We start from the raw sequence: 25,878 nt of genomic DNA, 5'->3' as shown, positions 1-25,878 counted from the left end.
AATTGTCTTACGTACAGCAGGCTTTTCTTCCTATGTAACAGATGCCATGCTGTTTTCATTCAGCCAGTGCTTCATGTTGGCTCGAATACAACTTTTTACAAAAATTAAAAAGTTTGTTAAAATGTTATAAGTGGAGATTTTGCTACATGACTGGAAACCCCCCCCCCACATGTGTAGAAAGGACACACCAGAAGTAGTTGTGCAAGTCATATCTTAATTTCAGCACCCTGGTAGTACATATTTGGGCAATGAATTACCATTATATGGTTGCTTGCCCCTGAATAATTTCTTGGGGAAAATTGATGTAATATATAATTAATTTGTCTTCCCACAGAATCCATCTAAGTATCCTGACTTGCCAAAGAAATACGCCAGTGCTTTAGGCGAGTTCCGTGAGAAACCACCTCAGGGTATGCAAATATACCAGGTCAGTGAGATTGTTTTCATTGCTTTTCATCATATAACACTAACATTCATGTCAATGATATCATGTTAATCCACACTTCTCTAAGTATAATGGGTTGTATTCAACTGAGATCTACCCAGAGTAGGCCCACTGAAATTAATGCTTCTAAGTTACTCATGGAGGACGCGGGTGGCGCTGTGGGTTAAACCACAGAGCCTAGGACTTGCCGATCAGAAGGTTGGCGGTTCGAATCCCCGCGACAGGGTGAGCTCCCATTATTCGGTCCCTGCTCTTGCCAACCTAGCAGTTCGAAAGCACGTCAAAGTGCAAGTAGATAAATAGGTACCGCTCCTGCGGGAAGGTAAACGGCGTTTCCATGCGCTGCTCTGGTTCGCCAGAAGCGGCTTAGTCATGCTGGCCACATGACCCGGAAGCCGTACATCGGCTCCCTCGGCCAATAAAGTGAGATGAGCACCACAATCCCAGAGGCGGTCACGACTGGACCTAATGGTCAGGGGTCCCTTTACCTTTACCTTTACCACCCAGTGATCTGTGACTTAACTAATTGATTAAGTGGTTTACACCAATAAAAATATAAAGCAAAGCAATAGAATACAAATCAGGTATAATGAAAACAATTCCTTGACTCCGACACACAGAAGAAAAATCATCATGAAATTGTTGTTCAATTCCATAAAATTCCAGCTGTGAAAAAGCAACAAACAAATTTTCAGATCAGCCCACCTCCAAAAACTTGCCAGAAGAGTTGTGTCATGACCTGTTTCCTAAATGAGTATAGGGAAGTGGCCAGGTACACCCCAGTGGGGAATTACATAGATGCAAAACCACCATTGAAAAGGCCCTTTCCCAGGACCCTGTGCTATGTACCTCTCCCTGTACAGGAACCACTGCAGATCTCAAGGCATGGGCAAGTTTGGATGGGAGCAGTCATTCTCTCAGCTACATGAGACCTGGGTCATTCAGGGATTTAAATAGAAGTATAAGCACCTTGAATTGGGCCTGGAACTCAGTTGCCAACCAATGTAGCTGTTGTAAAATGGGGGTTATATGCAGTGGCGTAGCGTGGGGGGTGCAGGGGGGGCCGGCCGCACCGGGCGCAACATCTGGGGTTAGGGCAAATCCACAGGTTAGGGGGCGCAAATCCACGGGTTAGGGGGCGCAAATCCACGGGTTAGGGGGCGCAAATTACTTGCCTTGCCCCGGGTGCTGACAACCCACGCTACGCCACTGGTTATATGCACTCAAGCCACTGCCCCAACCAGCACCTGGCTGTCATATTTTGCTCTAATTGCAGTTTATGGACCTTTTTCAAAGGCAGCCCCACAGAGAGTACAATACAGGAGTCTATGACCGAGAACAATACAGTGGTGCCTCTGGTTACGTACTTAATTCGTTCCAGAGGTCCGTTCTTAACCTGAAACTGTTCTTAACCTAATCCAGTAGTAAATTAGTATACATACAAATAAATAAATAAATCAGATCACCAAAAAACCAGGATCTCAGCAACAAAATGTCAACATGGGACCAGAATATCACTCTAAGCCCAAAGGCCCAGTGAAACAATCCTTTTAAGGAGAGTCTGAAAACCTGCAGTATGGAAGCCCATGTGAATCTCTTGCAGGGAGAGTTCCACAATCTAGACACTACTGCTAAAAAGATCCTGCCTGATGTCTGTTGGTTTCTGCTTTCCTCACTGTGCAGCAAATGCTTGTCACCAGACAATGTTTACATTCCACAGTCAGAGTTACTGTTGGGTTCCCACGGGAATGGGAGACTGGATGTGACGTACACTGGTTTCCTGTTTTTCTCAGTGTTCTCTCGGTTTGTGTCGAGAGTTGTTGCTTCTCTGCTCTCACAGAGGCAAGATGTACGTTTGTATGCTCTCAGCATAGCTTGTAAATAAACTTCAGCATGTAGCACATTACCTGCTTATCCTTTCGTCTGCGTGACTATGCTCTGCTTGGGCTCAAGATAAGACGAGCCTGTACCAGCTCCAGATGGGCCGGAGCTGGTCAAATCTCACAATGTCACCATTAATTGAACCACTGAAAGTGGTGGGACAGAGAGCAAGGTCTCCACTGGTTATCTTAAGAATTAGGCAGATTCATGAGGTAAAAAGTTGTCCTCCATAATACCAAGGATACTAATTGAAAATGTTTACATATACTAACAGAAAACGTATATTTGGCCAACATGATTTCATAGCTTAACTGGTCCTCCTATATAAGCCAATATGGAATCGAAGCTTTGGGTACAGATAGTAACATGGTACAAGTTCTGGGCCCAACATTCAGCCTGTACAAACTGAAATACAACCATGTTGTCACCATATAATTTTAGTAGGATTTACTGAGTAATACTCAGTAAACTAATGAACCGTCTGTACAGTGGTACCTTGGGTTAAGTACTTAATTCGTTCTGGAGGTCCGTTCTTAACCTGAAACTGTTCTTAACCTGAAGCACCACGTTAGCTAATGGGGCCTCCTGCTGCCGCTGTGCCACCGGAGCACGATTTCTGTTCTCATCCTGAAGCAAAGTTCTTAACCTGAAGCACTATTTCTGGGTTAGTGGAGTGTGTAACCTGAAGCGTATGTAACTTGAAGCGTATGTAACCCGAGGTACCACTGTATAGTAAATGTCTCTACCATATGACAGGATGTAGACCCTCATCAGCCTCCTCAGGACCCAGTGGGGCGTCCCATCATGCACCAGTCTGGTATTAAACATACCACCGGTGAAGCGGACTATGTCGACGACATGCCTCCAGAGGAAGGGCAGCTCTACATGGCTGTGGTCACCAGCACATGCGCCCACGCAAAGATTCTGTAAGTAACAAGAAGGAATGTGCGTGAGGAAAGTGTGGCAGTAGAACATGGGAAGGAGGACATATTGTAACAGATGCTGGCCATGCTTTGAATCTTGGTTTGGTTTACTTCAGGAGTGGGCTGGAATGCAAGTGTGCTTGCAAACGTAGGGGGAAAGAGGAGGGCTTGACATACAGCTCTTTTAAATAAGAGTGGAGTGCTCTGGAAGTGCTAATTCAGTGCACCCAACACACAAGGCTGATATCCACACCCAGTTCTACCATTAGGGACAGTGAGGCAGCTGCCTGAAGCAGCCGATTTGGAGTGTCATGAAAGGGTGGCAAATGGTTTGCTAGTTAATTTATTACAGTGGTACCTCGGGTTAAGTACTTAATTTGTTCCGGAGGTCCGTTCATAACCTGAAACTGTTCTTAACCTGAAGCACCACTTTAGCTAATGGGGCCTCCTGCTGCTGCTGCACCGCCAGAGCACGATTTCTGTTCTCATCCTGAAGCAAAGCTCTTAACCCGAGGTACTATTTCTGGGTTAGCGGAGTCTGTAACCTGAAGAGTATGTAACCTGAAGCGTATGTAATCCGAGGTACCACTGTATTGTTGTGTTTAAACTCTCAGGGACAGGGTGCGGGGGGGGGGGGAGGCGTGCTTGTGGTCTTTTCTGCCTCAAATTACTTGACCAGATGGGCACTCTTCAACTTGATTTGAGAGTGGGGGACAGCACCATTTATTGTCCTGCAAAATGTCTAGGGTAGAGTTACCAGACGTCCCCAGGTCCCTGGAACTGTCCCTGGATTTGCAAATCTATCCCCGGACAAATTCCGTCCCCGGAATGTCCCCAGATTTGCAAATCTGTCCCCGGGAAACATGGCAGCGACAGCCTCAGCAGCCTGCACAACACATCATATGGGGACTTCTGGCAAGGAAAAATGGCGGGTGCCATGGCAGCAAGAAGCTCCTGAAGCCAGCCAGAGCTAACTGCGCTACCAGACAGGCTCCAGGCTGTTGACTACCACTGCCGCTGCCACTGCTGAAGGGGAACCGGGGACGTCTAGCGGTACGGATCTCCTGCCCCCTTCCCCCTTTGTTTTGACTGATCGGGGAGAGGCTAGGGAGTTGCGGACGGGCGGCCGTTTTTAAAAAACTCTGTGTATTTATGTTTTACAGGGTGCAAAAGAAGGGCTTTTCACCTTTATACAATATGCATGTGTGCCTGGGCCCAGGGTCTTTTGCCTCACCATCCCCACTACTGACTCCCTGTTGCTACTCAGCTTAAAACAAAACAAAACAAAAGTGTCCCCGGATTCATTGAAAAAAATCTGGTAACCATAATCTAGGGTGGACCCCGACCTGCACATATCAGCTGCCTCCCTGTATTGCAGTTAGGGGTGATTTCACACATATACAGATACCAGTTAAGATAGTACAAAGAGGTTTTTAAGACTAAATACATTGGGTTGTTTCACTATCTGTTTCCAGCTGCAGAAATACTAGCTGTGCACAACTTAGGAAAAAAGTGCATGTTTACTTTAGCCCCTGAATGTTTATTTCTTAAAACATTTATTTATTTAATTCATCTTGCCATCATGTTTGATCCCTGCGACCCATTGGAACAAAAGTGTTCTATTTATCTCTCCTTTCCAGATCCATTGATGTGTCAGAGGCCTTAGAAGAACCAGGGGTGGTTGCCGTGGTAACAGCAGCTGATATTCCAGGGCATAATGGTGATGGAAAAGAGGAAATTTTTGCTAGCGAAGAGGTATTTTCTGAGCTTTTTGCCTTCCTATCCAACATCTACTCAGAGATAAGCAGGCCCAGAATTGTACCCTAAAAATATCAAAGGCAGACATTTACAATTCCTTGGGCATGACTAGGCCACTAGAACCGAGTTGCTTTGGAGGAAAACACTAACAAACTTTCAGAGGAAGGAAAGTAATTGCTAGCTGTAGCATCTTTCATCACCATAGCTCCTGGACAGGGAAAGTCAAATAGTGAAAATCTCAGTTCTAGGCAACCCTTAAATGTGCAAGAGGCCCCACAGTGTCTGTGTCTGAATCATTGTTTGAAGGATACATGAATGCAGGATTAAAACATAAATGTATTTTAAAGGCTTGTGTTCAACATAGCACTGAGGCTAAAACTCTGCAAACACGAAGGTTTTCCTTGTGCAGCAGAAACTCTTCTCCCTCTGCATCCCCCTAAATCCGTCTGGGGACTCCCCCAACCCTCCAGAGCAAAATTGGGGATGGTATGGGGCACACATTAGGGAAGAAGAGGTGAATTCCTATTATGCTGGGACCTTTAGCATATGCACTCTATCATAGAGCTATAACCCTTGGAGATAAGATTCCGCAACTAGAACTCCTTAGACTAACCCTGTATGGTGGGTCAATATTATTAACCCATATATCAGATGGATGTACTGGGCTATTTAAGGCCACCTATTTGGGTATGTGGTAGAGATTACTTTTGAGTTGGGAATTTGAAATTCACTGCCTCTTAGCCACTATCCCATAAAATTAGACACAAGCCCCAGTCTTCACCCCTTAATTGTCATGAATTTGAAAGGATTGTTTAAAAAAATCAAATGTTTATGTTGGTCCTCAGTCATTCTATATACTTTATATTTTTTGGTCTCCGATATGTATACCCTTTTTAAAAAACAACAACACCTTAGTTATTTGAAAGCAAATTACCATATTTTTTGCTCTATTAAGACTCACTTTTTCGATCCTAAAAAGTATGGGGAAATGTGTGTGTGTCTTATGGAGCGAATGCAGGCTGCGCAGCTATCCCAGAAGCCAGAACAGCAAGAGGGATTGCTGCTTTCCTCTTGCTGTTCTGGCTTCTGAGATTCAGAATATTTTTTTTTCATGTTTTCCTCCTCCAAAAACTCGGTGCGTCTTGTGGTCTGGTGCGTCTTATAGAGTGAAAAATACGGTAATTTATCCACTCTTGTATGGAAGTCTTCTGCTTAAACAGATAAACTGGAAGCGCTACATGATGCATGCTAAATACTTCATATTTACTTAAGATAAATGCCACACATATATATACTTTACCAGTGGCTTTCATTGGCAAACCTCTGACATATCCACTTGTCAGCTGGTCATTGCAGAGAATTCTTTTTTTTTTTTTTAATAATATTTATTAGGCATTTCCAATTATAACAATATCAAAAACAAAACATCCCAATTTAGAGTCTTATTTTCCATATCATCTTTCCAGGACTTCCCCTCCCCTCCCCCTCTTGCATTCCAATTCTTACAAATAGGTTCAGCAATTTTTTATCCCAGATTTTAAACTTAGTGTCATTATCCCAATTTAAAAATATTAGCCCACCTCCTAAAATCGACTTAGTCCCTTCCACGTGTTCTCCCCTTTAATATACATAATAGATTAAAATATAATAAAATAAAATGTAGTTTTACACCCTTTGGATTCCAAATTTCCCTCCCCCTTTCCCCGGTTGCGTCCCCAATATTTCTCGAATCTGATGTCTTCCTGTAGCTCCCACATTTTTTTTAAAACCATAGTCCTTTACCAGTCATTTTTAATTTTGTATATCCAATCTTGGAAGGAGTCTATCTCGAAAGGGCCCATTTTTCCCATCCAGACTTTTTTATACTTGGGAGTGAAAACTCCAGTTTTACTTCTTTATACTTTTTCTGGATGTTCCAAATGTTCCCGCTTCCAGCTTTATCCAATTGTCGATTGTTCTTGTTGTTCTTGTTGATCTGTCTCCTCTTTTTCCCGTCCTTTTCTTTTCCTATTTTCCTGCACAGATGTTCCAATTCAAAAAGTCTCTGAATTCCTCTGCAAAGGCTCTGTTATTCAGGAACCAAACATCGGTAGATAAATCCATTGTCTGCTTTACATATGTAAGCCTCTGTAGCCAAAATAGTGTTCCATTTCTGCAGTTTCCCAGGAGATAAAGAGTTCTGTTCAAATTCAGTGCTGACAACTTGTAATATCCCTCAGCTCCTCTAGGTGACTTGCAATAACTCAGCTCCCTTCCAGATCACAACCAGCAATCATAGTAACTTAGTATTCCTTGTTTTAAACATTCTAAATCCAAATTATAACAAATGTAACCGGTAAAGTCCTTGCAACAAAGTTCTTTTTTGTTCTTCTGCTTTGACAGCTCTTTGACAGCTGTCAAAACCTCTCCTTGTCTTCTCCAGGCGCTCTAGCTAAAACGCTCCCAGGTTCCGTGGGGGGGTTGCTTTTTAATTCACTTCCACTATTCTCCTCCAGCTCAGTCTTATAATTTTCCATCGCGAAATTTAATAACTTTTTCAAAATAGGGTTGCACTCGATCTTAGATGTTAAGTCCTTTGCTTTAACTCCTCTACAACAGGGGGGGGGGCCTGACTTCCTTTTTACGCCCTCCCCGCTCGTTCCAAATTTTTTATAAATTTTGTCCTTTTTAATCCAAGTTCCAATTACTCACGGGTTATACTTTAAGTCCGAATTTCCAATGGAAGAAGTCAGCGCTCTCCGTCGAATGGCATGCGGCTTCGCTCGGCAGGGGAAGCGGAGTACTCAAAGCACCACCCCCCCCTGTCACCCGTTCCATAGCCTTTAAAAAGGCTCCTTCGCGGGTCGAGGGGGGGCTTAAAAGGTGCCAGCCGAGTCACCATGCCCATGGGTTTCAGCGCCCATGGTTTTTGAGGGTCCCCGCGTCGCCGGCGCGGGAGGACCCAACCCCTGCCGAGCAGGCTCCCTCCGGAGCTCGGAGGGAGTCCGCCATTCGGCGATGGCGCCAACCCGGAAGTCCATTGCAGAGAATTCTGATGAGTCTTCTAGGGTGGGCCCTCAGTTCAGTTGAGGTCAGAGATTACTCATGGCATGAGACATGCAAATTAGAACAGTGTTTCCCAACCTTTTTTGGGCAAAGGCACACTTGTGTCATGAAAAAAATCTCGAGGAACACCACCATGCCAGATGGGGAAAGGTCACTTTTTACTTATGTAAAAAAAAAATAAAAAAATAGTAACAGCATAGAAGGTAATGGTAGATGACTGTTAGGGTCTCCCCCCAAATGCAGAATTCTATTAATATCTTCCTTAGCGAGCTGCGTTAACCCCTGTAATGCTTTCTATAGAGTAAGCATAGGGGACACTGGGGGATGTGGAACCAAGGGGGCAGTGGGCCAAAAGAGTTCGGGATCTACTGCTTTAAACAGAAATAAGAGCCAGTGGGTTCTTCCTTTTTTAAAGTATCGTTTCAGCGGGGACAGCAGTCCGGATTTCCAAAAAGCGGCGCTTTTTTGCGTCTGAGCAAAGAAGAGAGAGAGGGGAAAAAAGAGAGAGAGATTGATTTGTGGCTGCGCAAAGGGGGGAGGAGCCCAGGAGTAAAAGTAGGAAGGACGAAGGGAGGGGAAAGGAAAGTTAATAGAAGGAAAGGCGGGTGGGAGAGAAAGAGAAAGAAAGAGGGAAGGAAGGGGGGAAGAGAAGTGGAAAGGAGGGAGACCGAGGCGGGGGAGAAGCGTCTGGAGAGTTGCTCCGAAGTTTGGGGGGCCGCGGGGGTGGGCGCGCGTCCCAGGAGGCGGAGGCCAGCCCGGGCTGGGAGCCGCGCCGCGGCCCGGGGGTGGTAGGCGGACTGCGGCTCCTAGGATGTGGAAAGGGGACGGCGGCGCAGGGGGAGGAGACCCGCACGGCTAGGGCAGCGCGCAGGGGGAGGGGATCGGGCCGGAGGCGGGCGAGGGGGGCCGCGATCCCGCGCGCTGCGAACATGGCCTCCTTCCCCGCGGGCCCCGCCGAGCCCCCCGGCCGGGGAGGGCGGCGCGCCCCCGCCGCCGGAGGAGAGCAGAGGCAGGAGGAGGAGGACGAAGGCGCTGCTGAGGAGGCGCGCCAACTTCTGCCAACTTCGGCGCCCGCCCCGTCGCCGCAGGCTCCTCCCGGCCGAGAGCCAGGGGACGGCAGCGGAGCAGGAGGAGGAGGATCGGGTTTGGCGACGGCTGCTGCGTCCTCTCCAAGCGCGGGGCTGGCCTCCGTCGCGCCCGATCCTCCGCGCTCGCCCACTTCTCGGCGGAGCAGGTCTCGTGCGGGTGCGAGGCGCTGCTGCAGGCGGGCGACCCCGGCCGGCTGGGCCGCTTCCTGGGCTCGCTGCCGCCCGACGCCGAGACGCCGTGCGACTCGCCCGCCTCCCTCCCACGGCACACCAGGCAATGTCTCGCGGCACAGTAGTGTGCCGCGGAACACCGGTTGGGAAACACTGAATTAGAATATTCCCACCCTTCCTCTGTGCCTGTACATTGAAGAGGAAGGTTGGTAGTGGTAAGCAAGCAATTACTAATATCCTCACTGTGCTTGAAAAGCTTCCAGAGAACCCGAGGATAGTCTCTGGAACATGGTTTGATACCCAAAGCCTTAGCATGAAATCTATCGAAGTACATTAAACAACCACGTTGTTGTTGTTCTGTATAGTGAAGCCATTCCATTTCTGTTGGTCGGGTGTCATGCAGGTACTATATATCGGCCACATTATCTGCGGTGTGCTTGCAGAATCCTACGAGTGCGCAAAGCGAGCCAGAAGAAAAGTGAAGATAGAGTACCAAGAACTGGAACTGATCCTGACCATTGAGGTAAGAAATCAGCCTCTCATTTGTGAAGCTTCAAGATGGACTTTACTTGCACTCTATCTTAACTATAGGAATAGATAAGAACAGTGTTTTTTTCTGGGGGGACGCATACCCCTAAACATTTTGTGAATCTTTGTACTTTTGTCCATTTACTGTATTCATTTCCCCCGATTTGAACTAGAAAATGGTGATTTTACTGAGTCAAAATGAGAGTACCCATAAACATTTTTTAAGGAAAAAAGCACTGGATAAGAACATTAGAAAAGCCAAGGCAATGGCCCAGCTAGTCTAGCATCCTGTTTCCTCCTGCCAGATACAATGGTACCTTGGGTTAAGTACATAATTGGTTCCGGAGGTCTGTTCTTAACCTGAAACCGTTCTTAACCTGAAGCACCACTTTAGCTAATGGGGCCTCCTGCTGCTGCTGTGCCACCGGAGCACAATTTCTGTTCTCATCCTGAAGCAAAGTTCTTAACCCGAGGTACTATTTCTGGGTTAGCAGAGTCTATAACCTGAAGGGTATGTAACCTGAGGTACCACTGTAAAGCCCAAAGTCAGGAATAAATATAGGCGCCCTCCATGGCTGATGGCTTCATAATATTCAAAGCCCTCCCAAAGGGCAAGCCAAAGGCATCTTGTAAGGTAAAGGTAAAGGGACCCCTGACCATTAGGTCCAGTCGTGACCGACTCTGGGGTTGTGGCGCTCATCTCGCTTTATTGGCTGAGGGAGCCGGTGTACAGCTTCTGGGTCATGTGGCCAGCATGACTAAGCCGCTTCTGGCGAACCAGAGCAGCGCACGGAAACGCCGTTTACCTTCCCGCCAGAGTGGTACCTATTTATCTACTTGCACTTTGATGTGCTTTCGAACTGCTAGGTTGGCAGGAGAGGGACCGAGGAATGGGAGCTCACCCCGTCGCGGGGATTTGAACCGCCGACCTTCTGATTGGCAAGTCCTAGGCTCTGTGGTTTAACCCAGAGCGCCACCCGCATCCCTTGAGGCATCTTGTACCTGAGGCAAATAAATGGGATGGCAAACACACACCTGCATAGGATCTGCATGACCTTTCAGTCTTAAGGATGCTATTAGAACATGCAATACCCTGGTTTGACAGCCTATAGGTTAACACTGATAGCATTCAGATGACCATATCTTAATAAGCTGTGTCGCATTTTGGCTACACCCCTCCCCATCAACCACCCCAAACTCATGCCTTTGTGCAAGCGAACAAACAAGCCAGGAAGGATTTCACCAACTACAGTTCTCCATTTTGTCTGAACCAAGAAACTATGGCATCGGAACAAGTCAGGACATTAAGCCAAACTGTTGTATTGCAGCTTGTCCAGATGTGCTTGAATCATCCAAATATGGCCACTGTGTGCATGTATTTGTTGGTTCTGAACTTCAAATTAAAAGGGCATATCGGCTTATTAGGTTGTTCTGCCATCTCTTGAATCAGACATGTGTCTTTGAGAAAGAGGCAATGTCCATAAGTATACAGTAGTCTCCTTTCAGCAATGTCAGGATGACAGAGTACATACAAATGTACTTAGAGCCAGTGTGGTGTAGTGGTTAAGAGTGGTGGACTCGTAATCTGGTGAACTGGGTTCACTTCCCCGCTCCTCCACATGCAGCTGCTGGGTCACCTTGGGCCAGTCACACTTCTTTGACGTCTCTCAGCCCCACTCACCTCACAGAGTGTTTGTTGTGGGGGAGGAAGGGAAAGGTGAATGTTAGCCGCTTTGAGACTCCTTCGGGTAGTGATAAAGCGGGATATCAAATCCAAACTCCCCCTCCTCTTAGCATTTGTCGCGTACCTCAGACCATTTAGTGCACTTTACATACAGCAGGCGAGGGGAGCCTGTAGCCCTACAGATGCTGTTGGACTACAACTCCCATCATCTGTAACCATTGGCCATATTGGCTGTTGGGAGTTGGAGCCTAGTGATATCTGAAGGGTCACAGTTCCCCACCCGTGGCATATAGTATTTCAGCAACCTTTAAAACAACCTATAAGATGTCAGTATCATTATCCACATGTGATAGATTGTGGGGTAAGGTGGTTGAACGATATTGGTTCACTTGAAGACGCCTAGTAAATTCATGGCTGAGGCTCAAACCTCAACACTCTGATTACTGTGCTACACCCCCAGCTGCTTTCTGGATGAAATATGTTCCCCATTCTCACAGGTACTACTCATGTAATAATACTCACTGGAGAGCCGCAAAAGTAGATACAACTTTCAAAGAACAATACGAGAACAGAACACCAAATGCCTTCACCATAACATGAAAAAGGGCAGATTTTGGGATGCCTGAGACAGACCAAGAGTCTTTTTTAATGTATTTGTTTATTATTTGCTTATTTCTGGATAGTTCTTTCCCATACAGCACTTTGGACACAGATCTTTGAACAACAGGGATTTGATGAACAGGAAAATAACCTATTGTTTAGTTTCTGACCAGGCATGAGCCAACTCCTTGTAAAGGTAAAGGTACCCCTGCCCGTACGGGCCAGTCTTGCCAGACTCTGGGGTTGTGCGCCCATCTCACTCAAGAGGCCGGGGGCCAGCGCTGTCCGGAGACACTTTCCGGGTCACGTGGCCAGCGTGACATCGCTGCTCTGGCGAGCCAGAGCTGCACACGGAAACGCCATTTACCTTCCCGCTAGTAAGCGGTCCCTATTTATCTACTTGCACCCGTGGGTGCTTTCGAACTGCTAGGTTGGCAGGCGCTGGGACCGAGCAACGGGAGCGCACCCCGCCGCGGGGATTCGAACCGCCGACCTTTCGATCGGCAAGCCCTAGGCGCTGAGGCTTTTACCCACAGCGCCACCCGCGTCCCCCCTGAGCCAACTCCTTAGCTAGAGTAAAATCAGTGCAACTATACTGGGAAAGAATATCAGTGCATCTGAAAGAACTGTAAGATGGTAGTGATGAGGGCGACATAGTGCTTTGTGTTCTGGGACTGAATGCTGTGTTTCCTCCTATTTTTCAGGAAGCAGTTAAGCATAAGTCATTCTTGACAGAAGAAAAGAAAATAGAAAGAGGAAACGTTACAGAATCATTTAAGAATGTTGAGAACATCATTGAAGGTAGGGTGCTATCAGTAATGGATGGGGTTCTCGTGACATAGCAGCAAGCAGGTTCAGTCTATCTGTTTGTTGTTGTTTAGTCGTGTCCGACTCTTTGTGACCCCATGGACCAGAGCACGCCAGGCACTCCTGTCTTCCATTGCGTTCCGCAGTTTGGTCAAACTCATGCTGGTAGCTTTGAGAACACTGTCCACCCATCTCGTCCTCTGTCGTCCCCTTCCCCTTGTGCCCTCAATCTTTCCCAACATCAGGGTCTTTTCCAGGGTGTCTTCTCTTCTCGTCTGTCTGTTTAAATTTCATTTAAATTGATCACAGATTGGTATAATTACCGGGTGACAACTGTACCATGAGCACTCCTTATGCAGAAAAAATAGCTGTGTGAATCAGAGATGTGGAAGACTTTCGATTCAGTTCTTCTTCTTTTATTTTATTTTATTTTATTAATCACCTTCTAAGGCACCATCTCAAGGCGATTTATACATAAAATAATTTAAAACGGTAAAAACACAAAAACAACAAATACATTTAAAACAAGAGTAAAACCCTAACAAGTGGACACTCGTGGCAAAGATCCATTTATCCATGTCATGGACTGGTTGGATACAGAGGAGTGGTGAAATGAACCAGCTGGGAAGCCACCAAGGCAGGCATCCCCAAATTCAGCCCTCCAGATGTTTTGGGACTACAATTCCCATCATCCCTGACCACTGGTCCTGTTAGCTAGGGGTGATGGGAGTTGTAGTCCCAAAACATCTGGAGGGCCGAGTTTGGGGATGCCTGCACCAAGGGAAGAAGGCCCAGAGCCCAGGGAGTGATGGTGGGATAACAATGAGTGGTCAGAGGGAGAAGACTGGGAAGAGGAGGTGTCAGAAGCTGAAGAGGTTTAGTGAGTAGGAAGAGTCTGTAGCAGAGAGTCTGTGGCTTGCTGCCCCCCCCCCTCCACAGCCTGGCTCTGCTGTCCAGGTAAAACACAATACGCTTAGATATCTTCAGAATAGGGGTGCATGGATCAGTCTACTTTTGGTCTGTGTTAATTCTGCATGTTTTCATTTTTTAAAAAACCCAGTTTTGTTCTTTTTAGCTGTAATCTGTGGTTTAAAAAACCAACAAAACAGCATGAAAATTTGTATTTCTGTATGCATTTTATCACAGAATACACATTTCTAATGTATTTTTGCTCTAAATTCTCATTTCTGTATAGCCTAAAACACATCCACAAATTGCATCATAAAATTGGGAGTTCAAAATCCACAGGATAGCTGACCTTTGTAGGGAACCAATTCCTCAAGCACCCCAGCATTATAAATGGCTCCCTTATTATTCTCAGACATGAAAAACCACCACTCAGATGTAAGCGCTATTGAACTCAATGGGGCTTACTACCAGGTATGAGGATCGCAGCCTATTCTCCCCACTCCCAGTTTTGTAAAATATTTTTATTGTTATTTTCACACAGAAAGAGAAATACTGTAGTCTGAAAAGCTGCATAGCACACCACCTCACCTCCAAGAAGAAGGAGAATTAAAAGTGCTCCAGATACCTCGAAGAGAAAACAGAAACTCAAAGCCTTTCCTAAAGCTAGACAGACACACAGTCGTACCTTGGTTGTCGAACGCCTTGGTACTCAGACGCTTAGGCTACTGAATACCGCAAACCTGGAAGTGAGTGTTCTGGTTTGTGAATGTTTTTTTGGAAGCCAAATGTCCAACAGGGCTTCTGCAGCTTTGATTGAGTGCAGGAAGCTCCTGCAGTTTTCGAACCATTCCGGGAGTCAAATGGACTCCCGGAACGGATTAAGTTCGACAACCAAGGTACGACTGTATAAACTCATCAGCTCCCCTCTTGTCCACACCAGTCTAGTCATCTGAGTAGTTTTTCATATTTTGTTTTGTATGGGGCTCTTCTTGGTTGCCCTTGAGTGCCTCTCTACCATCTGTTTCAATCTGTTGAAACATCTGTTGTCAGCTTCGCCTTTGAGCCAGTGCCACCGACTGGGCCAGGTGAGCTGGGATAGCACTTCCAGAGACCTTCCACGCAGGAATCAGGTCTAAGTGCTGTGGACTCACAACTCAGAGCTGTGAGCACCAAACTCACTTCCAAAAGTCAGCAGAGCACAGCAGAGCATGAACCACACGAACGACAGCTTCGAAGAATAACTTCTTTTATTCTCTACAGCTACTGTAAAACTAACTAACAGACTAACAGGAGACGCTGGACTGCGTGAGTGTTACAGCTGCTTGATCAGTGACCTTATCTATACACAGATAACACTCAGACTCCCTCTTTGAAGTCAGGCTGGAGCAGGATAAGTAATGAGCAAAATCCGCCCCCTCCTCTCTAAAACATTGTCAGGAGATTCTTGCAATGGGAAGGAGTGAAATATCCTCATCTGTTTGTTGTTCCTGCTGGCCTTAACCATCCCCTTTTATGAAGCCTACAGGCTAAGACATGCGATGAAGTGCCGCATAGTATGGTGAGGTACAAATCTAATCAAATTAGCCATGCAATTGTTTTTTAACAGGCGAAATCCATGTCGGAGGGCAAGAGCATTTTTACCTGGAAACAGACAGTGTGTTTGTCGTTCCAAGAAAAGAGGATAAGGAAATGGATATATATACGTCTACCCAATATGGTTCGAAAGTCCAGGTGAGGCAACTCAAGTCTTTGACTGCTAGCGTGGGGAAACTCCACAACTATTTCAGCAGTACACATGAGATGGACCCCACTTGCACAAAAGAGTCTTAAACTGGATGTAATCAGTTGTTGATGTTTGTAATTAAAAACAACAGCATTTGTATTGATACAAAAGTTAGGTGCCACCCACACTCTGCAAGATTCTGAGGATTCCGGGCACTCGCCCAGGGTCATTGTTCCTTTGGTAGCTGTCATCTTTTATTTCTACACACAAAAATACATATACACACATGCTGAATTTCTGTCTTTTAGCATGTGTATCCATTCTCCATAGACATGCTGCTGTTGTTTGACAGCACAGTGGTATCTCGGGTTAAGAACTTAATTCATTCTGTAGGTCCATTCTTAACCTGAAACTGTTCTTAACCTGAAGCACCACTTTAGCTAATGGGGCCTCCTGCTGCTGCCACACCGCTGGAGCACGATTTCTGTTCTTATCCTGAAGCAAAGTTCTTAACCTGAAGCACTATTTCTGGGTTAGTGGAGTCTGTAACCTGAAGCGTATGTAACCTGAAGCGTATGTATGTAACCTGAGGTACCACTGTACAGTAGTACCTCAGGATGTGAAAAGGGTCTGTTCCGGAGCCCCGTTCGCATCCTGAACAGAACGTAAGACGTGACTGCACATCTGCGCGTGCGCGGGTCGCGTGACATCATTTTGATTGCGCATGCACAAGCAGTGAAACACGGAAGTAACGCGCTCCGTTACTTCCGGGTCGCCGCGTAGCGCAACCCGGAAATACTTATCCTGAAGCGTATTTTTCCCGAGGTATGACTGTAGTGGTTCTTTTTCTCCTAATTTGTTGTAGCAGAATCTGTCTCCTGCACAAAGCCATCTCAATGATTCCCTACCAGCCAGACTTTTTTGGGGGGAGGCATGTTTTATCCAGAATATACTGGAAATTGTGCACTGTTTTCAGTTAAAAGATTGGGCTGACAAAAGGTAGGTAAAGGGACCCCTGACCATTAGGTCCAGTCGTGGATGACTCTCGCTTTATTGGCCGAGAGAGCCGGCGTACAGCTTCCGGGTCATGTGGCCAGCATGACTAAGCCACTTCTGGCAAACCAGAGCAGCACACGGAAACACCGTTTACCTTCCCGCTGGAGAGGTACCTATTTATCTACTTGCACTTCATGCTTTTGAACTGTTAGGTTGGCAGGAGCAGGGTTCGAGCAACGAGAGCTCATCCCGTTGCGGGGATTCAAACCGCCGACCTTCTGATCACAAGCCCTAGGCTCTGTGGTATGTACAGGAAGTGCAAGGAGATGAAATTAAATACAGTGGTACCTCTGGTTACATACGCTTCAGGTTACAGACTCCGCTAACCCAGAAATAGTACCTCGGGATAAGAACTTTGCTTCAGGATGAGAACAGAAATTGTGCTCCGGCGGCACAGCAGCAGTCGGAGGCCCCATTAGCTAAAGTGGTGCTTCAGGTTAAGAACAGTTTCAGGTTAAGAATGGATCTCTGGAATGAATTAAGTACGTAACCAGAAGTACCACTGTATGTACATCTGGAGTAAATATGCTATTAATGATCTAGGGAAATACTAGGCTTTTTTACAACCTGAAAATGCTTTTATTTTGCTTATTTTGCAGCAAACAGTGGCTTCAGCATTAAATGTTCAAGCCAATAGGATCATGACCCACACAAAGCGAGTTGGCGGAGCTTTTGGGGGAAAGAGTTCAAAACCTTCATTTTTTGCCGCAGCTGCAGCAGTAGCTGCACACAAGTAAGTGTTGCAGTTGTCTGTGATTTTACTGAAAGCAACTAAAATGACAAATGCCTTCTTCATATACAAAACCTCTTACAATAGAATTTTATAGACATTCTGTGTTTTCCAAAAAGGAAAGGCAATGCCCACACAGCTTATGACAGGGCGTGCATGTTTTATAACTCAAAAGTGTTGGCTATTTGCAGTATGGTAGCGCTGCAGAGAGCTTGCTGGGGAGACCATGCTTTAAAAAGGGACTCAAAAATAACTTAAACAAGGTTTTAATAACAAAAACAAAAACTCCTTATACACTAAATACATTAACAACAAACCAGACCCAACCACCAACCCACCCCCCAGGGTAATGGGAGAGCTAGGTGCTGCTCCTTATATACTACACCCAAATGCTGACACACCTTAATCAAATACAACTCAGCAGCACCTGCTATGTTTCACAGCTGTAAAGCTGGGTCTCGTTATCTTGCTCTGGCCCTTGCTCTGGCCCCTTAAAGACATACACATCGAGTGGAACAATGATGAACCTTTACATTTATAGAAACCATTCAACAAAAAGCACCAGTCAGTATCTACTTATTGTTTGCCTCCAGGGGTCAGTATTTTGCAGGAGAGATTCAAGGGCATACTAGAAATTAAAGGTAAAGGGACCCCTGACCATTAGGTCCAGTCGCGGACGACTCTGGGGTTGCAGCGCTCATCTTGCTTTATTGGCCGAGGGATCCGGCGTACATGTGGCCAACATGACTAAGCAGCTTCTGGTGAACCAGAGCAGCACATGGAAACGCCGTTTACCTTCCTGCCAGAGTGGTACCTATTTATCTACTTGCACTTTGACGTGCTTTTCAACTGCTAGGTTGGCAGGAGCTGGGACAGAGCAACAGGAGCTCACCCCATTGCAGGGTTTCGAACCGCCGATCTTCTGATTGGCAAGTCCTAGACTCTGTGGTTTAGACCACAGCGCCACCCACGTGGTACATACTAGAAATTAGGTTTGTACAATAAAAGCAGATTAAAGCACCCTGTTGCCCTGGTGCCACTTATGCACTGAAAAGTGTAGAATGAATGGATGCTTAACTGGAAGATGAATAAACACCGAGCAAGCAAATCAGCACGAGTGCTTATTGTCATATAATCTCATTGTAAACACATCAAAATGCTAAATAAGAGCAGACAAACAGGATGTCTGTGGAGCTATTGGTTCTGCTAACAGCTTACCTTGAAGGTAGCCTAAGTCTTTGTTGTTTGGCTTAGAACTGGCCGCCCGGTCCGTTTTATCCTGGAGCGAGATGATGACATGATAATACCTGGAGGTCGACATCCTCTTTGGGGGCAATATAAAGTAAGTAGTACTGATTTTTACAAGCTTCAGTGACTTGCAAAAGTTCCCCATGCTTTGAACTAGATTTTGCACGTCCAATGGGCTAAGTCCTTGAGGTATCTCTCCCTACTTTTCCCCAAGAGGATTATTTTGACCCAAAAGTATTTGTTTATTTATTAAAACACTTTTGGCTTTCCCTTCATTGCAAAATGAGTAACTGTAATATCGACCCCAGACAAGGCACTAATACCTTGCAGAAGTTGGGGGTGCATGGTATGGTCAAAAGGGAAATATGTGTGTTGGGCTGTACAGGATAGGTGGCAGGCATCAAGCATCTTTTTAGATTTATCCTTTCCAAGGAAACCTAGTTAGTTAAAAGAAACACCAGTGGTTTCCAAGATAAATTCACACAGTTCAGAGAAGGAAGCATGAGTCTGATGTGTCTTAACTACTGCAATACGCTATTGAATTTTTAGGTGGGATTCACGAATGATGGCAAAATCAAAGCTGTTGATCTTTTGTTCTACGTAAATGGCGGGTGTACACCTGATGAATCAGAACTGGTAAGTTTTTCCATGGCAGCCCGTTGAATTCGCAAGTGGAAAATGGAATGAGAAAGGGGTTCTTCACGCATGATGGGATTTCAGAGTTTGGATCTCATTTCTGACATGAAGTTACTAGGCAGCCTTAAGCAAGCCTTTCTCTCGCAGTCACAGCCCTCATTATCAATACAGTCATACTTTGTGTTAAATATGCTTCGGGATGAATATTTTCGGGTTGCGCTCCGCAGCAACCCGGAAGTAACAGAGTGTGTTACTTCCGGGTTTCGCCGCTCGCGCATGCGCAGACCCTCAAAATGATGTCGCGCGGTATGTGCAGATGCGTGGGCGCGGGTTGAGTTCGCTTCGGGATGCGAACGAGGTTCTGGAACAGATCCCGTTCGCATCCAGAGGTACCACTGTACGGGATAACAACCAGATTTGAAACATTTTGGTCCGTGGTCTCTCTCGGCTTCAGAGGTGCTGATGCATCTCCCTGCCAAGGTTGCAAAGGATGGGGAGCGCTGATACAGCTCTGTGCCAAGGGTGCAAGGGAGCCTAGATATGCCTCTGTACACAGCCTCAGTTACAAGCATAAGATGGAATGTGAGGGGCAAGAGGAGCCATTCAACTGAGGCTCTTTTAGAGATTCTTTGGAAGTTTTGGAATGCATTAAGGATGCAGGGAAGGATAAATATATGATGACTGAGCCGCCCCCCCCCCCTTTAGAATATGAAATCCAGCTGATTACCCAGATCTTTCTTCATCCTTAGAAGAAACACGCAGGTTTCTTGATGAGTGGGAAACAGGAACATGGAGAAGCTAGGCAGCTTTTACATTAACAATTTAGGTGGTGTACTAGGTTCCAAAAAACAGCAATGTTTGAAGCCAACTTGGGTAGCTTTACTTAGTAGCTGGAGGGAATGTCTCCTCACAGAATTAAGTGCCATCTACAGGTCCTTTGAATGTGACTCTCTGACAGCATGGCATATAGATAAGTACAAAGTCAAGTAACCCTGATTACAAGACTTTTAGCCTGGTCTCATGCATATTAAAAAGGTAAAGGGACCCCTGACCATTAGGTCCAGTCGTGCCAGACTCTGGGGTTGCGGTGCTCATCTCGCTTTATTGGCTGAGGGAGCCGGCGTACAGCTTCTGGGTCATGTGGCCAACATGACTAAGCCGCTTCTGGTGAACCAAAGCAGCACACGGAAACGCCGTTTACCTTCCCACCGAAGCGGTACCTATTTATCTACTTGCACTGTGCTTTCGAACTGCTAGGTTAGCAGGAGCAGGGACCGAGCAACGGGAGCTCACCCCGTCGAGGGGATTCGAACCACTGATCTTCTGATTGGCAAGCCCTAGACTCTGTAGTTTAGACCACAGCGCCACCCACGTGGTACATGCTAGAAATTAGGTTTGTACAATAAAAGCAGATTAAAGCACTCTGTTGCCCTGGTGCAACTTATGCACTGAAAAGTGTAGAATGAATGGACGCGCCACCCGCTTCCCCATGCATATTTACTGAGAAGTAAATTCCAGTTTTGGTGCTGGTGCCCACTTGTGGAATGCCCTCCTCAGAGAGTCTTGCCTGCTGCCCATTTTGTTGTCTTTTCAATGTCAGGTACAGAGCATTTGTTTATGCATTTTGAGCCAATAGCTTTATAACAAAATCCAGAGAAATGCAAAATCCAAAGGATAATTATGTTGTACTCTGTGGCCAGGAATTGCAAATTTGGTCAGTTTGCCTAAAATATGGACCAAACAAAATTCTCCTCCATCCCTTCCTAGGGCCCTCCAGCTGTTGCTGGATTACAACTCCCCATCTCCCCTGGCCATTGATTTGTCCTTTGTCCATCCAGGGACAACAACATATGGGCAGCCACATGTTCCCCACCCTGCCTTAGAGTCAATAGAACCAGTTAGACCATGGGATAGTTCAGGCGTTCATCTCTAGGGGCTTGTCCACACTGACCCAAATACAGTAGATGTGAGGGTGAGTCTTTAGTCTTGGAGCTTGTGTTCACACTGGAATGAAAAATGTGAATTTGCACCTGCCCGTTTTGCCTACATTAATAAAGGGGTATCCACATGATGTCCTCCCCATCCCAGCGTTCTCCCAACCTTTCCTTCCTTAAATGTGGGTTTATTCAATCCTTGGAAGGTTGGGAAATGGCCAGGATTGGGGGAGGGACCCACATTTAAAGTAGGGAAAAAATACTGGGATGCAGAGGATGTTTATGTGGACACCCATACATTAATGGCATGTGTACATTCTACTCCAGTGAGGACAAGCCCTTGGATTGCTCTGTGGCTAAAGAAATATGGAACCTGACTGTACATGCATCCAGGCGTACACACAATTCAGTTGTTTGCCACATTCAGCTCCATAAGACGCAGTAAAGGTAAAGGGACCCCTGACCATTAGGTCCAGTCGTAGCCGACTCTGGGGTTGCAGCTCTCATCTCGCTTTATTGGCTGAGGGAGCCAGCGTACAGCATGACTAAGCCACTTCTGGCAAACCAGAGCGGCGCACGGAAACACCGTTTACCTTCCTGCCGGAGTGGTACCTATTTATCTACTTGCACTTTGACGTGCTTTCAAACTGCTAGGTTGGCAGGAGCAGGGACCGAGCAACGGGAGCTCATCCCGTCGCGGGGATTCGAACCACCGACCTTCTGATCGGCAAGTCCTAGGCTCTGTGGTTTAACCCACAGTACTCTATAAGACACAGTACTTGTGATTAACAGGTTTGTTATCTATCCCCATGCATTAGGTAATAGACTACGTTGTGCTAAAGAGTTGCAACGCATATGATATCCCCAACTTCCGAAGCCGTGGATGGGCCTGTAAGACTAACTTGCCATCGAACACTGCCTTTCGAGGATTTGGATTCCCACAGACAGCCCTTACTGCAGAAACATGGGTGGCAGCTGTGGCAGATCACCTTGGCTTGCCACATGACCAGGTAAACGAACGAATGATCAGAGGAAGTGCTGAGCGAGGAGCTCTGTACTGTGATTTGGGTACAATACCCCGTTATCATGGCAAATCCATGTTCCCAACCCTGCATTTGCACAAAAATAATAATTGTGAGTCTCCACTTGCAGGAGAGGATTGGCAGAAAGGAGGGGGGCTTAACCCTTACTGTGCCAACAGATTCTTCCCTCTAAATGCCCCTTAAGGCCACCATCACCACAGCTTCTTTTCAGTTGGCTTATGAAATGTCAAAAAATTAACAAGCGTCTAAATTTTAGGCCCCCTTTGAAGCTGAGTACCAAACCAGCTGGATCTTCTGCCTCCCCCCTGCCCCCCCCCCCCCCGCAGCCTCCAATTGTCCCAAACTCCTGACAAATATCAGTTGAGAATGAAAATAAGCTTCAGGTCACACCTGATTCAGTATTTGGGTGGTTTATGTTCCTTCTTTGGGGATAAATTTATTCTAATCAGGGACTTTCCCAGACTGTTCCTATTTTGTGGGTGGGATTCAGTCACATACTGGCAAATTCAGGTTATGGGATTAAAGTGGATTGTGTTTTGTGAACAAACAAAAAAAAAGTTACTCAACATGGGCATAGCCAGGGTTTTTGTTAGGGGAGGAGGCAGAACCTCAGTTAGTTAAGTATTTTTATTGATTTTTTATTGATTTAAGTGAGGCACCTGCCCCCTGCCCCCCCCAGGTACACCCATGCTCCCCCCCCCCCCAATTGACTTTTCCTGGATGGGAAACTGCCATGGAAACAATTGCCTGATGCGATGTCATATAACTTCCCTGCAAGCAAATCAGAATGAATGCTCGATAATCAGCCAACATCATATAACTTGCTGAAAACTTTGTGCAAACAAATCATGGTGAATGCTCAATAAGCAAGTCATCTGCAGGTTACCTGGGATGTTTATTAGAAGAAACTAAAATTGTCCATGGTTAAAGATTATACAAACACTCCCTCATGTGGTGAAACTATGGTTTGCAGGCATTCAAGTCCTATATAAGCCATATCAGAATTAAACCATCCCCTCCCCCTGAAACACTCCAGATCTTTCTGACTCTGTCCTTTACTGAAGTCAACTACCATATTTACTCGAATCTAATGTGTACCTTTTTAGGCCAAATTACATTGCGAAAATTAAGGTGCACATTAGATTCAATGGCACATTTACATTAGCCAGCAAATAGGTTTTTTGGTTTCAAGGTTCTGAAAACTGAGGTGCTCATTAGATTTGATGGTGCATTCGACTCGAGTAAATGCGGTAACTTTCTCAGGACTGTGGTAGTTTGGGCGCAATTCACTTTGGGGAACAAAGAGATGGCAAAGACCATTACGGAAGCAGCAAATATTGTTCTACTCCTTCTGCAACACAATATTCTTCATAGTTACTTAAAGTACAGACTTGTGAAGCAATGCTGGTAGATTTCACCCCAAATTATCCTACTTCTGCTAACTTTGAGAGCAATCCTTACTTGATTTTGGAGTACTTAGTTGCCTTTTGGGGACACATGTTACGTGCTGAAAGGTTCTGAAATTGCCAGTGTGAAATATACTCGAGAGTGGAGAGTGGATTTCATGCTCTTTATTCAGCTCATAGTGGTGAGGAGGAATGGAAGTTCCCCCACAATATCTGCTTTATATACATTATTTACACAATGGGCTGCACGTGATTGGCTAATTCTGGAATTCTCCTGTAGGCCAATCAGGTTGTGGATTCACTTCCATCTGGAGCCAGATTGGGTGGCTCCTGCAGACCAATCATACTGCTGCATTGTTCTAGGACCAATCAGACTTCTGCATTCTGAATCCTATTGTTCTAGGACCAATCAGACTGCTGCATTTTGGATCCTATTGTTCTAGGACCAATCAGACTGCTGCATTTTGGATCCAATTCAACTCAGTACATAACACAGTGACATCTTGCCATTTAAAACATAGACATTTTACTTTGAGATTGGGGGCTGGTTATGCAGACAGGCCTCTCTTACAGGCTACTGTCTGGATATTGTGAATGCAACTGTAGCCTTTCACAACCAGAAACTTTAAGCTTCAGTGGGGCCTGGTTCTCCTTGGGACTGGTAGGGCATAAACAGTAGATAGAGGCAGAGCCAACTAATTCTAGTCTTGTCCACATCTTTCTCCCTTCTGGGTTCTATAAGGGAGCTCACTAAGCGCTGGTTGCAGGCTGTTTTGTTAGAAAGACCCTTTAAAATTGGGTGTGCCAATTCCTCATTAAAAATCCAGACTTGAAAGCTATGCTTTTGTTTTTGAAAGCCCTGATGCTGTTGTTTGCCTGCTATAACATTTTCAGGGCCTGTCCTTCCATTACCAGGGGTCAGCAAACTTTTCCAGCAGGGGGCCAGTTCACTGTACCTCAGACCTTGTGGGGGGCCAGATTATATTTTGAAGGAAAAAATGAACGATTTCCTATGCCCCACAAATAACCCAGAAATGCATTTTAAATAAAAGGACACATTCTACTCATGTAAAAACACGCTGATTCCCAGACCATCTGCGGGCTGGATTTAGAAGGCGATTGGGCCGGATCTGGCCCCCGGGCCTAAGTTTGCCTACCCATGCATTAGGGCCAAGTGTTTCAGATGGCTCAAGTAGCAGCTGCTAGGGGGGAGAAACAGCAAAGTGTTGGAGAAAGAACACTCTATACTTCCTGGCCTGCCCCAGGCCTCCCAGGCTAGCTTACTATTCTCTGGTGTGTTGGAAGACGCTGTCTCATCAGATAAAAGCAGTGGGACAAGTGTGGATGAGTTGTTCCAGCCCAGGAGTAGGATTGCCATCATTTTGATTTTGGGACAGGGCTTCTGTGTGTAAGTAACTGCAGCATGCAGTGACGGGGCGTTTCTGTTGCCTAGTAGTTATGGAATCAACACTTTTTAAATACAAAACCTCTTTATCAGGAAAACAACAGCTTTTGTAATGAAGGTATAATGTTTTGGCTTACAAGAACTTGGAAGAAATTAACAGTGTCGTGCATGTCTCCTTTAAAGGTCCGGTGGATGAACATGTACAAAGGAGTATCTGAGACTCCCTACAAAGAAGAGGTTGATGCTACAAATCTTGTTGCATGTTGGAAAGAGTGCCTGGAGAAGTCTGATTACTACAAGAGGAGAAAAGCAGCAGAAGAATTTAACAAGCAAAACTACTGGAAGAAGAAAGGGATTGAGATCATTCCTATGCTGTTTTCGGTTGGATTTAATACCACATATTACCACCAGGCAAGCTTTTTGATACTCCAGAAATCTACCCATCTACAAAGTAAAGCAGAGTAACAACAGTCAAAGTTGTTAGAAACATACAGGGCAAACAGCAATTTGTGTGGGTACAATGGCACAGGGGGAACGGGTTAAGCCTTCTCTCCTCTGGTGCCACATTCCCAATTCAAATGTCCATCTCTTCCTAGATCTCCACTTACCATTAAATAAACTGTGGGACACCCATCCACAGATCTCTTGCCAACTTGTCTAGCTGCAGGTCATTGCCCCACTCCCCCAGTGTATTGAGTCTCTGCCGTACAATGCATGATTCCAGGGGTCTCGGCAGGGTTTGTGTTTCCATTGGAAAATCAAGGCACAGCGGAGACTGTAGTGTCTTTAAGAAATATGGTTTATTTATACATATTCAAACCTGAGTCTGAATGAAGAGAGGGTTCTGAGCATCACATC

General features: G+C 45.9%; 1 protein-coding gene across 2 annotated transcripts in view; it reads left to right on the top strand.

The window, feature by feature from the left end:
• The window catches only part of LOC114607773 (aldehyde oxidase 3-like), a 71,392-nt gene that overhangs the window by 29,785 nt on the left and 15,729 nt on the right, over positions 1–25,878 (top strand). For both annotated transcript variants that reach the window (XM_028751214.2, XM_028751222.2), the window contains 11 exons: positions 335–427; positions 3,083–3,252; positions 4,890–5,004; positions 9,715–9,834; positions 12,828–12,924; positions 15,446–15,570; positions 17,218–17,351; positions 18,603–18,690; positions 19,146–19,232; positions 21,985–22,176; positions 25,204–25,431. In XM_028751214.2, the coding sequence (XP_028607047.2) occupies positions 335–427; positions 3,083–3,252; positions 4,890–5,004; positions 9,715–9,834; positions 12,828–12,924; positions 15,446–15,570; positions 17,218–17,351; positions 18,603–18,690; positions 19,146–19,232; positions 21,985–22,176; positions 25,204–25,431 (1,449 nt within the window). The remainder of the gene's footprint in view (positions 1–334; positions 428–3,082; positions 3,253–4,889; positions 5,005–9,714; positions 9,835–12,827; positions 12,925–15,445; positions 15,571–17,217; positions 17,352–18,602; positions 18,691–19,145; positions 19,233–21,984; positions 22,177–25,203; positions 25,432–25,878) is intronic.

Source organism: Podarcis muralis, chromosome 1 (genome assembly GCF_964188315.1).
Source record: "Podarcis muralis chromosome 1, rPodMur119.hap1.1, whole genome shotgun sequence".
NCBI classification, from domain to species: domain Eukaryota; kingdom Metazoa; phylum Chordata; class Lepidosauria; order Squamata; family Lacertidae; genus Podarcis; species Podarcis muralis.
This window is presented reverse-complemented; position numbering and strand designations above follow the sequence as displayed.